Source organism: Cricetulus griseus, chromosome 9 (assembly GCF_003668045.3).
Source record: "Cricetulus griseus strain 17A/GY chromosome 9, alternate assembly CriGri-PICRH-1.0, whole genome shotgun sequence".
Taxonomy (NCBI): Eukaryota; Metazoa; Chordata; class Mammalia; order Rodentia; family Cricetidae; genus Cricetulus; species Cricetulus griseus.
Genome location: NC_048602.1, coordinates 8,766,881 through 8,782,810, shown reverse-complemented (window position 1 = coordinate 8,782,810; position 15,930 = coordinate 8,766,881). Strand labels below are relative to the sequence as shown.

General features: G+C 51.0%; 1 protein-coding gene across 1 annotated transcript; it reads left to right on the top strand.

Annotated features, from left to right (window-relative positions):
• Positions 1-12,215: 12,215 nt before the first annotated feature.
• Positions 12,216-15,913, top strand: LOC113837201 (cytochrome P450 2F2-like). Its single transcript, XM_027430412.2, has 9 exons — positions 12,216-12,540; positions 12,955-13,117; positions 13,405-13,554; positions 13,806-13,966; positions 14,420-14,596; positions 14,809-14,950; positions 15,046-15,233; positions 15,499-15,640; positions 15,732-15,913. The coding sequence occupies exons 1-9, from the start codon at positions 12,361-12,363 to the stop codon at positions 15,911-15,913; spliced, it is 1,485 nt and encodes a 494-aa protein (XP_027286213.1). The 5' UTR covers positions 12,216-12,360.
• Positions 15,914-15,930: the final 17 nt, after the last annotated feature.

Sequence of the window (15,930 nt, the reverse complement as noted above, 5' to 3'; positions counted from 1 at the left end):
AGCCCCTGCCTAGAGTTCCCCAGTGAGGGGCTGGGGGCGTGACTCAGCGGTAGAGCCCCTGCCTAGAGTCCCCCAGTGAGGGGCTGGGGGCGTGACTCAGCGGTAGCTCACTGCCTAGCATGTGCAATGCTCTAAGTTCAATTCCTAGTACTGGAAACACAAGATAAAGGTAAAGAATAAAGGTAAGAACCATGTGTGGAAGTGTTGAGATGAAGGAAGATAAACTCTCACCCCTCAGCTATACACACACACTCTCTCACACACACACACACACACACACACACACTCACACACACACACACTCACACACACACTCACACACACACTCACACACACACACTCACACACACACACTCACACACACACACACACACACACACACACACACACACACACACACACAGAGGCCAATTCCTTTGCTCTGCAATTTCTCCCTGTAGGGTGGGGTATCTCCCTGAGATGGTATATCTCAGGCATGAAGCTTCACGGCTTAGTACCGGCCCTGACAGCTTGACATTCTGCTGATGACAGCTTTCCTCCCAAGCTGCAGGCACAGTGAGTCTGGCTCCCAACCACAGGCATCACTAAGGTAGAGGCCTGCCTTGAAAAGAGTCTCCCCAAAGCCATCAGAAGTTGGGACATGCTCTGCAGAGCCTGAGGCTGGCCTGGGTGAGGCCTATAGATGATCTTGACATGGGGCATTGACTTCTTAATCCCTACAGGGAGATCACAAGGTCCAGTTCAGAACCTGAAGAGGCACGAAGAAGCTCTGGAAGAGAGACAAAGAGAAACCCATGACGATACTAAAAAGAGAATGAGGCGTGGTGGTACACATTTAGAATCTTGGCACTTGGGTGGCTGAGACAAGTGGTCCTGACTTCAAGGCCAGCATGGGCTACAAGAGTGAGTGAGGCTCACTCTCATAAACCAGGTCTGTTGATGCAAGCCTACAACCCCAGATATTAGGAAGTTGGGGAAGGGTCGTCACAAGCTCAAGGCCAGACTGGGCAACATAGTGAGACCATGTCTCAAAAGAAAAATGTAAAAAGAATGCTGAGCCTTTACCAAAAACCCCCTGTGAGGGCCCGGGGGCTTGGCTCAGTGGTAGAGCCCCTGCCTAGAATCCCCCAGTGAGGGGCTGGGGTTGTGACTCAGTGGTAGAGCTCCTGCCTAGAATCCCCCAGTGAGGGGCTGGGGGTGTGGCTCAGTGGTAAAGCACTTGCTTAAAAGCCAGAAGTGAGGCTCAATGGAAGAGCACTTACCTAGAATTTACCAGTGAGGGGCCCAGTAGTGACACAGTGATGGAGGGCTTGTCTAGAGTTTACCAATGAGGAGCTGGGTGACTAGGTAATAAAACATTTGTCTAGCTTATGAAGATTCTAGCTTCAATGCCTAGTACTGGGTGAGGCAGGGGGGGACTAAAAAAGATGGAGACAAGAAGTCATAGGAACAGCAGAGAGAGATGTTGGTTAAAAAAGTCTGCTATTCTAGAATTAGAAATCTGACTGCCTGCCACACCAAGGAAAATATTCAGGAGATGAAAGCTGGTAGAAAACAAGTTTATTCAAGGGCCAGCAATATTGAGAAGAAGCGGTGCTGTCATCTGAAAGCTCCATGTTGAGGGGCTCAAGGACACAGAGGATTTTGTAGAGGGTGAAGGAGGTACAGAAAGAAGGCTATGGCACTCAGCCAGGTCTTAGTCATCCGGGGCCTGTGTTCTCTTTTCTTCTCTCCAAAACATGACAAGGGACTTTAATAAAGTCTGTCTCCTTCAGAAAGACATAATCACACAACAGAAGATGTGATAGTTCATGTTTTTTATTTTTATTTATTTATTTTATTTGGGTTTTTCGTTTTGTTTTGTTTTGTTTTGTTTTGTTTTTGGAGACAAGATCTCATTATGTAGCCCCATAGACCAGGCTGGCCTGGAACTCACAGAGCTCTGCCTGCCTCTGCCTCCCAAGTGCTGGGATAGAAGGCGTGCACCACCACAGTGCCTGGTTCTAATGACCAATCTCAAATGTGGAATTAGTTACTAAGAAGCAACTTGCTGGGCGGTAGTAGCGCACGCCTTTAATCTCAGCACGCTGGAGGCAGAGGCAGGAGGGTCTCTGTGAGTTTGAGGCCAGCCTGGTCTAGCTCTTGTGGCTTACAGTTTGAGGGGATACATTCCATCACAGTTGGATAGGCCTGGCAGCAGGATGGGAGCCTGGCTGGTGACATTGCATCCACAGGAAGTATCCCACAAGACTACCCTGCCTGTCAGTGATACACCTCCCCACCTAGCAGCTAGCTGGAGGACAAGCGTTCAAATACACAAGCCTCTGAGGGATTCACACATCCAAACCCCAACTGTCAATTGATGAGATTTATAACTGGTCCCAGGAGACACAGGGAGGGAGGATTCACTGAGGCCCCTCCTGGATGTGAGATGCATCCCGTGGGGCTGGTGATCGGTGAGGGAGGGCACCCAGCACCAGCATCCTTCTCTTCCAGCTTCCTGGTTGTGAACAGTGTGACAGCTCACACCATGTTCCTACCACCGCGATGGACTGCGTCTTTCAAGGTGTAGGTCAGGCCCCGCGGCCAACAGCCTGGTCCGAGAAAGAAACACATTCTGCCTCTAAGAGCATCAGTTCTCAACCTGGAGGTCGAAAGACCCTTTCAAGGGTGTGGCATATCAGATATCCTACATTTCAGATGTTTACATTACGATTTAAAACAGTAGCAAAGTCACAGTTATGACGAACCAACGAAAATAACTTTATGGCTGGAGGTCACCACAAGGAGAGGTGTTAAGGGATTGCAGCACCAGGGAGGTTGTAAACCACTGATCGAAGAGCATTCAGACGGTTGGCACACTAAGGACAGACAGAAGGAGGAGAACTGCCCAACAGCTGTTTCCCCTATGTCTAGAATGTGCTATTTCTTTTGGGGGGGGCGTGTGGGCATTGAGACAGGGTTTCTCTATGTAGCCTTGGCGTCCTGGAACTCACTCTTTAGACCAGGCTGGCCTTGAACTCTCAGAGATTGGCCTGGCTCTGCCTCCCGAGTGCTGGGATTAAAGGTGTGCGCCACCAAGGCCCCACCTAACGGCTTCTTTAGTTCCTGTATGCCTTTCCCGCTATACTTCCTTGTCACTCTATGGGAGGCTTCTTCCCAGATATTTGGTCATGGAAACAAGAAAATTAAACAGAAGGTCACTTAGCACGGAGCAGGGTTAATGCTCTGACAAACTGGGACTCGTGGCTCAAGGGCCCTGTGAACTACTTTTCGGGTGGAATTCGGAAGAGCCTGAAGCAGAATCTTCTTGGAGGGAGCTTGGGAGACGAAACTGCCGAGAGAAAGGCAAACAGTAATGGAGGCTGGGTGCACAAAGTTTTGTTAGCAAGCTCTCAGTTTGGGGCTCTTGTTGTTTCGCTTTTCTCATATTTATTTATTTTGTTTTAGGCATGGGTGTTTTGCCTTCATGTGTCTGTGCAACGCGTGTGTGCCTGGTTCCCAGAGAGATCAGGAAAAGACATCCGATCCTCTGAAACTAAAGTCATGCATGGTTGTGAGCTGCCATGTCCACAGCCCTAGCAAGTTCTTTCTGGCAAAGCCTGGGCTCCAGCAGCCCCCAAAACCTAGGCTCAGCTTGGTATGGTGGAGCACGCCTTTAACCCCAGCACTTGGGAGGCAGATGCAGGTGGATCCCTGTGAGTTCCAGACTAGCCTGGTCAACATAGTGAGTTCAGGACAGACAGAGCTACATGGTGAAACCTTGTCTTGGGGGGAGAGGGAGGCAGAGAACGAAAAAAGAAAGGCAGGAAGGAAGGAAGGAAGGAAGGAAGGAAGGAAGGAAGGAAGGAAGGAAGGAAGGAAAGAAGCTAGGCTCAGACACTGTTCCACAATGAAAGTGAGAGATTTTACTCCATGTGGCCACATTGGAAAAAGGAGCAAATAAAGGAAGGCTTCAAGCGTCCTTTCTCTAAGTCTGTCATTGGCAGTCCTTTCTCTAAGTCTGTCATTGGCATACTATGCTGACTTTAGCTTTAGGTTTAAACGGGGCAGGGGGAGGGGCCGGCAAAGATCAAAATTGGCTCAACTATAGCACTATTAACCTGGCCAAGGTGTGGTCTTGTTCATCACTGTCTCAATCCTCCCTCTGCAAGGCAGTCCTCACTGTCATGCTTGACCGGAGCGACCTGACACCTACAAGATGATCAGTCACTCCTGGCCCCGAGTACAGCCCTCACGAATAATCACTCTCTTTTGAAGGATGATCCCTGCGATGAGATTTGAAGGTGACTCATGAAGAAAGGTGAGGGACAATGATAGCCCGCTATTTCAGGCAAAGTAAAGGAGACAGAGGAGAAATGAAGGCAGTGAGGCCCTTGTAGGCCAACCGGGACAGTAGATGCTTTTCAGCAAACTCGGTTTCTAAAGGTCTGTTTTCGCTTCAGAGGGGAACCGGGCTGGAAGCCATTTGTATTTCGTTCCGTGCCAACTAGTTTTATGTAAACTTGACACAGACTAAAGTCATCTGAGAGGAGGGAACCTTTATTGAGAAAATGTCTCCATAAGGTCTGTAGGCAAGCCTATAGGATTTTTCTTAATTTGTGCTTGATGGGGGAGGGCCCAGCCAGTTATGGGTGGTGCCATCCCTGGGCTGGTGGTCCTAAGTTCTATAAGGAAGACGACTGAGCAAGTCAGTGAGCAGCTCTCCTCCGTGGCCTCTGCATGAGCTCCTGCTCCTGGGTTCCCACTCGGTTTGAGGTCCTCCGTTGACTTCCCCTCAATAGACTGTGACTCTGGATAGGTCAGCCAAACAAACCCTTTCCTTTCCAAGTTGCTTTTGGTCATCGTGTTTCATCTCAACTATATTAACCCTAACTAAGATGCATTCCATCAAAGAATCTGACTGGATTCTACCCAGACCCTAACATTTTGAATGCGGATGAATTCAAAAGCAATAGACTTAGGCTGGAGAGATGGCTCAGTGCCTAAGAGTATGTCCTGATCTTACGGAGGACCCAAGTTGGGTTCCCAGCACCCACACCAGACAGCTGATGACAATCTTCTGTGACTCCAGCTATGAGAGCTCTGATGTTCTCTTCTGGCTCTGCACACACATGACATACATACTCACACACAAATATACCTATAAATAAAACTAAAAACAGCTGGCTGAGTGGTGGTGGTGCTTGCCTTTAATCCTAGCACTCGGGAGGCAGATCTCTGATTTGGAGACTAGCCCGGTCTACATAGTGAGGTCCAGGATAGCCAGGGCTACACCAAGAAACCCTGTCTCGAAAAACCAAAACTAAAATAAATAATAGTAACAATCAAATAAAAATTAAAAAATTAAAACAGGCCAGTGGTGGCTCATGCCTTTAATCTCAGCAATCAGGAAGTTTGAGGCAGGTGGATCTCTGAGTTCAAGGCCAGCCTCATCTATACAGTGAGACCCTGTCTTAAAACAAGTAAACAAATAAATGAATAAGTTTCTATTTTTCAAAGTCATATGTTACTTTGGTGAAGGAAACTCCAAGATAGTATTAACATTCCACTGTAGTGTGAAAACTGCGCTTACTCATATCAACAATGGCACAAACTAAAAAATACATGGCAAAAAAATGTACAGTTAGGCAGAGGAAAAGAATGGGGGAGTTTATAGTCCCCTACAAGGAGGGTACAGACAAAGCATCGGTAATTGTTGGAGTTTTTTGTTTTTGTTTTATTTTTGTTTTGTTTTTGGAGGGGTGTTGAAATGGGGTTTCTCTGTGTAGCCCTGGCTGTCCTGGAACTCACACTCTGTAGACCAGGCTGGCCTCAAACTCACAGAGATCTGCCTGCCTCTGCCTCCCAAGTGCTGGGATTAAAGGCAAGCGTCACCATCATCCAGCTACATAGGTAATCCATGAGAGCCATTAAAGAAGAAACCTCTGGCCAGGCAGTGGTGGTGATCTCTCGATCTCTCTGAGTTCGAGACCAGCCTGGTCTACAAGAGCTAGTTCCAGGACAGCCTCCAAAGCCACAGAGAAACCCTGTCTCGAAAAACCAAAAAAAAAAAAAAAAAAAAAAAAAAAAAAAAAAAAAAAAAAAAGAAGAAGAAACCTCCGAACTTCACCCGACAAATGGACCAATGGTGCCCTGAATGTAAAACTCCACTCACTGAAGGCTCCAATTTGAGAAACTATGAATTCATTTGAAAGGAGAGCGACTGAGAATTGGGAAGCAACCATCTGGACAAGTGTTGGCCAGGTTCAGCAGCCCAGGCACACAGAGGCCACTGTAGCTGTTGGAAAGGGCGGGTAGTCTCTCATCAGCCTGGCACAGCTAGAGTTATCTGGAAAAGGAGGTGTTTAACTGAGGCCACCTCCATCAGATTGGTGTGAGAGGGTCTGTAGGTAATACTTCACCCCTACCCCGCCCCGGGCAGTTGCTCCTGGCTGAGCATGGAGAGCAAGCCAGTAAGCCCCATTCCTCACAGCCTCTGTTTCAGCGCCTGCTCTGACTTTCAGCCGTGAGGGACTGTGACCTCAGAGTTGTAACCTGAACGAAAACCTTTACATCCCAAGCTGGTTTTGGCTATGGAGTTTTATCACACCAATAGAAACCCTCACTTAGACAATACCTTGATCCGGCAGCAGAATTTGGCAGAATCAACCACGTGGTCCTGATTTGGGTCCTGATTCAAGAATACATGAGTTATGGGTTCACAGAGGCCTGCACCAAGGTTCCAGAAAGCCACAGAAGGCAAGAAATTCTTAGCAGGGTCAGACTCCCTGCAAGGAGGCCCCATGAGGCCACTGTGTGAGGCTGAAGGGAAGAGCCAAGTGGCTGTGGTATCTATTCCCAGGATGCTGAGATGGGGCAGATATGGGGTCCAGCCTGCAGCGGGTACCAGAACTAGAGGGGTGGGATGACCACACCCTTGAGGTCCATAAGATACCACCACAAGCTCTAGCAGTGATTCTCAATCTTTCTGATGCTGCAACCCTTTAATACAGTTCCCCATGCTTTGGGGACTCCAACCATAAAATTATTTACATCGTTACTTCATAGCTGTAATTTTGCTTCTGTTATGAATTATAAAGTAAATATCTGTGTTTTCCAAAGTTTTTTTTTGTTTTTTGTTTTTTGTTTTTTGGGTTTTTTTTGGTTTGTTTGTTTTGTTTTGTTTTGTTTTGTTTTGTTTTTTGGTTTTTCGAGACAGGGTTTCTCTGTGTAGCTTTGGAGCCTATCCTGGCACTCGCTCTGGAGACCAGGCTGGCCTCGAACTCACAGAGATCCGCCTGCCTCTGCCTCCCGAGTGCTGGGATTAAAGGCATGCGCCACCAACGCCCGGCTTTCCAAAGGTCTTAGGCAGCCCCTGTGAAAGGGTCTTTTGACCTTCCAAAGGGGTCGAGACTCACAGGTTGACAACCGCTGCCCTAGATGCTAAACATGGAGCCTCAGAGTTTAGCAGGTCCTTTCTTGGGTCCGGGTGTTGCTTTGGTCCAATCTTCTCTTGTTTCCCCACCCAGATGGTGAATTTTAATATATGCCCTTGTATGTTGAAAAATATGTGAGTTGGGTTTCTAAAATATTCTTGGCAAGCATCTGCGTGCCTGCTGGGTGTGCACGTGTGTACCCGTATTTTCATGTGTGTGGAGTTCCAAGGCTGACACTGGGACTTCTCCTCAACCATAGGCCACTTTATTCATTGATGCAGGGTCTCTCGGTTTAAACTAGAGCTAGTGGGTCTAGCTAGTCTAGTTAGTCAGCTTGCTCCTGGATCTCCATCTCCACCTTCTGAGCCCTGGGATAACACCTGGGCTGCCACAACCACCAAGCATCAACATGGATTCTGGGTGTCCAAATTCTAAAGGCCACACCCCCACCTCCAGCTTTTTAATCTTTTGGGGGATTTATCTATTTATCTATGATGTATACAGTGTTCTGTCTGCACACCAGAAGAGGGCATTAGATCTCATTTATAGATGTGGTTGCTGGGAATTGAACTCAGGACCTCTGGAAAAAGAGTCAATGCTCTTAACCCCTGCGCCATCTCTCCAGCCCGTTACATTTTTATTTCATAGGTGTTTTAAGTTAAAGATTGAGTCTCAAAAGAGTTTGGGCCGGCCATTGGTGGCACACACCTTTAATCTCAGCACTCGGGAGGCAGAGGCAGGTGGATCTCTGAGAGTTCGAGGCCAGCCTGGTTTCCAGAGTGAGTGCCAGGATAGGCTCCAAAGCTACACAGAGAAATTCTGTCTCAAAAAACCAAAATCATCATCATCATCTTTTTAAGATTTATTTATAGGTGTGAGTGTTTTGTCTTCATATATTTATGTGTGCCATGCCCATGTCTGGTGCCTACAGAGGCCAGAAGAGGGGGTCAGATCTCCTGGAATTGAATTACAGGCAGTTATGAGAACCATGTGGATGCTGGAATCCAAACCTATGTCCTCCTCAGCAGTGCTCTTAACCACTGATCCATATCTCTAGCCCCCATGAGTCAGAGAGAGAGAGAGAGAGAGAGAGAGAGAGAGAGAGAGAGAGAGGCCCTAGACTCTATTCTTGGTATGGGAAGAAAACTCTAAGGATTATTACAAGGGGTTATAAAGGGTAACAAAAGTTCTGGGTTTAGCACATCTAAAGATTTAAAGACTTAGCAGTTCACATCTTAAACACCTAGGTTGGGCTCCCCGTTCAGACAAGGGATTAGTGAGGAGCAACAACCCTGCAGGACTCTGCCAAAAAAACACTCCCCAGCACAGCTGCCCTGTTACACTGGGTGTGAGCTGCCGAGGAAGGGTTTTCAGAGGACAAAGAGAGGCACTGAGAAAAGGGAAACAGGGATGCCCAGGGAGAAGGGAGACATAGACATTCTAAAACAGAGACCAAATGATGAGAAGGACCAAAATGAAATGCAGTGGTTTGGATAAGTATTTACTTCCTCCAGCGGTGGTACTGTTGGATAAAGATTAGGAGGTGTGGGCCTTGCTGGAATAAGTGTGTAACTGGCGTGGGCTTTGAAAGCACAGAGACCGGCACTGGTCCCAGTGTGTTCAAGATACCAGCTTTCTGCTTCTGCTCTAGATGCCATGTCTGCTGCTTGCTGCCATGCTTCCCCGCCAAGGCCGTCACGGTGGTTTTTATCACAGCAACAGAAAAGTAACTGATACGGATGGAGACTTGGGATACAGACTGAAGCAGAGATGGGAGTGTGAGTTAGAATCTCACAAGAGACTTACTTTGCACGGAGCCCTATTTTAGACACTCAAGGTACAAAAGTGGATGACACCAGCCTGGCTCAGTGGGTCGTATTTGTGATGCCAGCCCTTGATAGGCTAAGATGGGAGAATGGAGAATTCACAGCCAGGCTGCATTATACAATAGACTCCCACCTTAAAAAAAAAAAAAGTGTTTTTAAAAGTGGTCCAGACTGGGTTGGAGAGATGGCTCAGAGGTTAAGAGCACCAACTGCTCTTCCAGAGGTCCTGAGTTCAATTCCCAGCAACCACATGGTGGCTCACAACCATTCGTTATGAGAGCTGGTGCCCTCTTCTGGTGTGCATATACATGGAAGCAGAATGTTGTATACGTAATAAATAAATAAAATCTAAAAAAAAAAAAAAAAGTGGTCTGGGGTGGGGGCACACCTTTAATCCCAACACTTGGGAGGCAGAGGCAAGTGAATCTCTGAGTTCAAGGCCAGTCTGGTCTACGGAGTGAGTTCCAGGACAGACAGGGCTACACAGAGAAACCCTGTCTTGAATCTCCCTCACCCCCCAAAAAAGTGATCAAGACTGGGTCTGAGATGGGACAATTTGTAAAGTTGCTATGTAAGCATGAGAACATGAATTCCATCCCCAGCGGCATGTAAAAGTCAGGCACTGTGGCGCATACCTATATTCCCAGTGCTGAGACGGCAGAGACAAGGGACCCTCAGAGCCTGCTGGCCAATCAATCTAGCTCAGTCTAGGAGGTTCCATAAGAGGCTATGTCTCCAAAATCAGGTGGAGCTGGGCATTGATGTCGCATGCCCTTAGTCCCAGCACTCGGGAGGCAGAGGCAGAGGATCTCTGTGAGTCTGAAACCAGCCTGGTCTACAAGAGCTAGTTCCAGGACAGCCTCCAAAGCCACAGAGAAACCCTGCCTTGAACCCCCTCCCCCCACACACACACAGAGAGACACACAAAAAAGTACAGAATAAATCCTGGGCTTGAACAGCTGGTACTCCAGTGTGCAGCCCAACACAATGAGAAGAGGGACCAGGAGTTGGAGAGAAACCCAGACTCTAACATAGAGAAGCCATCATTCTGACCCGTGGGGACAGGGCTGGGCAGGAAGAATATCTCATCCTTCAGTGCAGTTAGCCCCGCCCCCTGAGTAAGGGTGCTGCCCCTCAAAAGGAGGATGCTGCAGGGGCAAAGATCACATGGAGGAACATGAGGTGGAGACTGGCTGCTGGGGATGCTGCTCTTCTGGCGGAACCGTTGCCCAGCACGCAGAGACGCTAGGGCTCCATTACCCAGCGCTGTGGTGACAACGCCTGTAAGCAGGTAGAGGCAGACGGATCAGGAGTCCCAAGTCATCCTTGACTACATGAGGAGTCGCAAAGCAGCCTGGGATACCTGAGACCCTGTCTTAAAAAGGGGGTGGGTGGGTGGGGGCTGGAGAGATGGTTCAGCAGTTAAGAGCACTTGTTTTTACAGAGGACCCAGGCTCGATTCCCAGCATTCACTTGGCAGCTTACAGCCATCCGTAGCTATAGTTCCACGGGGCTTCCATGCCCTCTTCTGACCTCCCCAGGCACCAGGCACGCAGGCAAGCAAACACTCACACACATAAAATAAATATCTGGAAGGGGAAAAAATAGATAAAACTGGAGACATACGGAGAAGGAGACACGTTGGGGTCGGGGGAGGGATGAAGGAGAAGGAGAGAGAAAATGAAGACAGAGACAGAGGCCCATAGAGAGAGAGAATCGAGGCCGATAGAGAGAGAGAGAAGCAGGTATAGAGAGAAGAGGAACACGGAAACTGGAGGGAATGAAGTGAGAAATGACCTGAAGACAGGGATGCTGACAGAGACACTCCCAGAAACAAATCAGCCCCAGCCTCTTACAGGGCCCCTACCTTACCCCCCACGTCTGGGCTCCCTGCCAGGCAGGAAAACTGGATCCAACCGGCAAGGGAGGGGCAGGAAGGTGGACCACATTCCCGAACAGTCTGTCCTCAAGAACTGACCACGGCCCCACCCAGGGGCTGCTGCCGGCCCGTGTTGCTCAAGTGAGGGGGATAACGAGGAGACATGTGCTATCTTGGCCTTGCCTCAGATAGGGTTTCTCCTGAGGGTTCTGTGAGGCTGGACACCAGGTGACTTGGGACCTTGGCAAGGCATGAAAGCCAGAGCCTGGAGGCAGAGGTGGCCCAAGTTCTGGGGCAAGTGTAAGCCAAGCTGCGTAGGAGAAGGCCCCCGGGAGCTACAAGGCTGGTGGCACCAGGAGCCTAGGGATCAGCAGCGAGCATCAGGGGGACAAGTACAGGAACAGACAGCATGCAGGCTTCCAGGAGCAATGCGAAGAGCCAGACATAGTGGGGTACAGACACCTTTAATGCCAGCACTGCAGAGGCTGAGGCAGGAGGATCATGAATTTGAGACCAGTCTGGACTATATGATGAGACCCAATCTTTTGCAAGGGGAAGTGGAGGAGGAGGAACGGGGCAAGGTGGTTAAGACCACTGACTGCTCTTCCAGAGGACCCCAACCTCTGGGTGTTCAATTCCCAACACCAGCTTAGCAGCTCACACTCATGTGTGACTCCAGTTCCAGGGAATCCGAGGCCCTCCTCTGGCCTCCCTGAGCACCGGGAACACATAGGGTGTATAGACATGTAGGTAGACAAAAAACCCATACGCATAAAAAAGAAGTTATTCATAAAAAAAAAAGACAAAAATCAACAGTAGTGATAAAGTCCCAGGTGTGAGTTTCTAGGGCCCACGGGCCCAGAGCACAGGCGTAGCAGGCCGGTGATGTTAGCGATGGATTTGGGAGTCAGGGGTGTGTCCAGGAAGCAAGAGATACACCTGTCTGTCATTCGAAACTAAGGTCCAGAAGAACACATAGGCCTGCAGGTACTGGGGTCTCGGGAGGATGCAGCACCTGGCTAAGTACACACACACACACACACACACACACACACACACACACACACGGTGCAGGGTGGAGCTGTGGGCTTAGGCATTAGGGAACAGAGAAGCCCCAGACTCTCACCCCTCCCACCCGGGTCTCCGCCCTGCTCCTTTCCCCCCTCCGCCCCTTAAAATCCCCTACGAAGACTTAAACCGCTGCCAAAGGCTCCAGGCATCGAGGATCTCAGACACGATGGTCACCTGCCTGGCCACGTTGCTGCTCTCCATCCTAACGCTGACGCTTGCTTGGTGGGGTTGGGTGGTCCGCCGAGCTCAGCTGCAGAGAGACTTACCCCCTGGGCCCAAGCCGCTCCCGTTGCTGGGGAACTTGCTGCAGCTGCCGTCCGGACGCTTGGACCGTGCGCTCATGGAGGTAGCTCCTGCTCTTCCAGCTGCGGTGGGTTGGGAGAGCAGAGCGCTGGATTTGTGAAGGCGCTATTGGGCCGAGAAGAAGAGGGGTTGGTTAGGAAGCCTGGTTCCCTGAAAGGCAACAGCTGAGAGGATGCGAAGCCTGGACGCCTGGGTCTGAGGGAGGAGGGTGGGGCCTGGACCCTTGTGTCTGAGGGAGGAGAGCTGTGGCTGGATCCCTTGGTCTCAGGGTCTAGTTCCCCTGTGTCCGAGAACTGGGACCTAGATTCCTGGGTCTGAAAAGGGGGCAGGGGGGTTAGAACTCCTCCTGGGCCTGTGGAATGAGAGGCCCAGACGGAAACTTGGGGTCTGAAGAAGCTGAGGTCTCCATGGAGATCAGAAGCCTGGTTTGAGTCCTGCTGAGCATCACTCCCCACAGCTCTCCGGCCGCTGGGGCCCGGTGTTCACCGTGTGGCTGGGCCCGCGCCCTGCGGTGGTGCTGTGCGGCTACAAGGCACTGCGGGAGGCGTTGGTGCTGCAAGCGGATGCATTCTCTGGCCGCGGGGCCATGGCTGTCTTCGAACGCTTCACCCACGGAAACGGTGAGGCTCGGGGTGGGTGGAAGGGACTCCTAGACCAGCCGGGCAAATCGGGTGGGGCCTAGTAGAGAACGCTGCTAAGGAGAGCGAACCTCCAGGCCTGTGGTTTGCCTAAGTACCTAAGCATCCTAATACCTAAGCCCTAGCGAGCAAGCGAGCAAGCGCTGGTCAGGGATGGACCCACAAAGGCGGGATCAGGGCATGTGGCCTGGAAACCAGCAAAGCAAGTGCTCAGAGTGGCGAGCCACTGGACCCTGCGGGGCCAACCTGAATTTTGGTCCCCGCTGTAGGCATAGTGTTTTCTAACGGACCGCGCTGGCGGACGCTGCGCAACTTCGCACTTGGGGTGTTGAAAGAGCTTGGTGTGGGTACGAGGACCATCGAAGACCGCATCCTGGAGGAGGCGGCATGCTTGCTGGATGAATTCCAAGCCACCATGGGTGCGGCCTGGCAGGGAAAGACTAAGTACCTGGTTGGGGGAGGAGGGGGGAAGGTAGACGGATGGACCGCCAAATGCTTTGGGTGCAATGCAGATCCCAGGGAGCTAGGTGGAGGAAGCACAGCTTCTCCATGAGGGCATCAAACCATCTTATTCGGAGGTTTGAGAGTGAGGTAAGGGGTTCCCGCCACAGATCTTTGTAGCCTTTAGGGGACCACAGTTTTATTAACCCACAGCCGCTCTCGCCCCCAGGAGCTCCATTTGACCCCCGGCAGCTATTGGATAACGCTGTATCCAATGTCATTTGTTCTGTGGTCTTCGGAAAGCGCTATAACTATGGGGACCCGGAGTTCCTGAGGCTCCTAGACCTCTTCAGTGACAATTTCCGCATCATGAGCTCCCGATGGGGTGAGGTGAGAGGGTGGGCTCCAAGTTTTGCCTTTTAGGAACAGCCTCGTGCCAAACCCCTGGGGCATATATTAAGACTTTCAGCAGGGGGTGGTGAAACAGTGAACCTAGCACTGGAAAGATAGGAGAGTCTCTCTCTCTCTCTCTCTCTCTCTCTCTCTCTCTCTCTCTCTCTCTCTGTTTTGGTTTTCGAGACAGGGTTTCTCTGTGTAGCTTTGGAACCTATCCTGGCACTCGCTCTGGAGACCAGGCTGGCCTCGAACTCACAGAGATCCACCTGCCTCTACCTCCTGAGTGCTGGGATTAAAGGCGTGCACCACCAACGCCTGTCGATAGGAGAATCTCTTAAGTTTGAGGCTATCCTGGTCTACATATCAAGGTCCAGGTTTAGCCAAGGCTACACAGTGAGATGTCTGAAAAACAAACAGAAACAAAAAAACAGAAATCTGTCTCTCCAGACATACAATATGTTCCCATCTTTCATGGACTGGATCCCTGGTCCCCACCATCGAATCTTCAAAAACTTCCAAGAGCTCCGACTCTTCATCTCTGAGCAAATTCAGTGGCACCGACAGTCACGACAGGCCGGGCAACCCCGTGACTTCATTGATCGTTTTCTCGACCAAATGGCTAAGGTACAAAGTTCCTGCTGCCCTAAACCCTACCCATCCCGCCAACCAGCTTTAAAGAACCTTCCTCCAACCAGGCAGTGGTGGCGCACGCCTTTAATCCCAGCACTCGGGAGGCAGAGGCAAATGGGTCTCTGTGAGTTCGAGGCCAGCCTGGTCTACAGAGTGAGTTCCGGGATAGCCAGGACTGTTAACACAGAACCTTTCTCCGTCCACAGGAGCAGCAGGACCTGGAAAGTCACTTCCAGGATGAGACACTTGTGATGACTACTCACAATCTCTTCTTCGGTGGCACTGAGACCACGAGCACCACCCTGCGTTACGGGCTCCTCATTATGCTCAAATACCCGGAGGTGGCAGGTTAGGGAACTGGGTCCTCCCCAGAGCCTGGGTGAGGAGAGGGTAGCTGGGGCAGAACTTAATAAGGCCCATCTCAGAGCCTCTGATGACCCCAGCCAAGGTGCAGGAGGAGCTGGACGCCACCGTAGGTCGGACCCGCGCCCCCACCCTGGAGGACCGTGCCCGCCTGCCCTACACCAACGCCGTGCTGCACGAGATCCAGCGCTTTGTCAGTGTGCTGCCACTGGGGCTGCCCCGGGCTGTCACCCGGGATACACACCTCAGGGACCACTTCCTGCACAAGGTGCACAGGGAGCCTTGGAATTCTGCACTGAGAGAAGGGAGCATAAGCGTCCATTCGGAGACTAGGTTCCGTGAAGGCTGACATAATCAGAAGCTTGAGGGCTCCTCTCCTGGGCTCTTACTATCATCTCAGGGGCTGGGGTGCAGCTGTGGGAGCACTTGTCCCGCACCTCCAAGGCCCTGGGTTAGGTGCCAAGCACAAGAACAGAAAGGATCTTGGTAAGGTGCTCACACTCAGTCTGTGGGTAACTGTGTACCCCCCCCAGGGCACATTTGTGATTCCCCTGCTTGTGTCTGCACACCGGGATCCCACCCAATTCAAGGACCCTGACCAGTTCAATCCCACCAACTTCCTGGATGCTCAGGGCCAGTTCCAGAACAACGATGCCTTCATGCCTTTTGCCCCAGGTCTGGGCCAGGAGGGAGGGACCCGAGTGGCTACCGCTGGGGGGCTGGCAGGAGGTGCTCACTCACCCCACACCTGCACCCATCTCCACAGGAAAGCGGATGTGCCTGGGTGCTGGCCTGGCCCGCTCTGAGATCTTCCTCTTCCTCACCGCCATCCTGCAGAAGTTCTGCCTGCTCCCCGTGGGAAGTCCCGCCAACATCAACCTTACTCCACAGTGCACTGGCCTGGGCAACATGCCACTAGCCTTCCAGCTCCGCCTGGAGGCCCGCTGAGGTTGGGCTCCCCTATT

Coding starts and splice junctions, on each gene's coding strand:
- LOC113837201 (XM_027430412.2), top strand. CDS start 12,361: ATGGTCACCTGCCTGGCCACGTTGCTGCTCTCCATCCTAACGCTGACG. Junction 13,118..13,404: donor ACGCTTCACCCACGGAAACG/GTGAGGCTCGGG, acceptor TCCCCGCTGTAG/GCATAGTGTTTTCTAACGGA. Junction 13,967..14,419: donor TGAGCTCCCGATGGGGTGAG/GTGAGAGGGTGG, acceptor CTGTCTCTCCAG/ACATACAATATGTTCCCATC.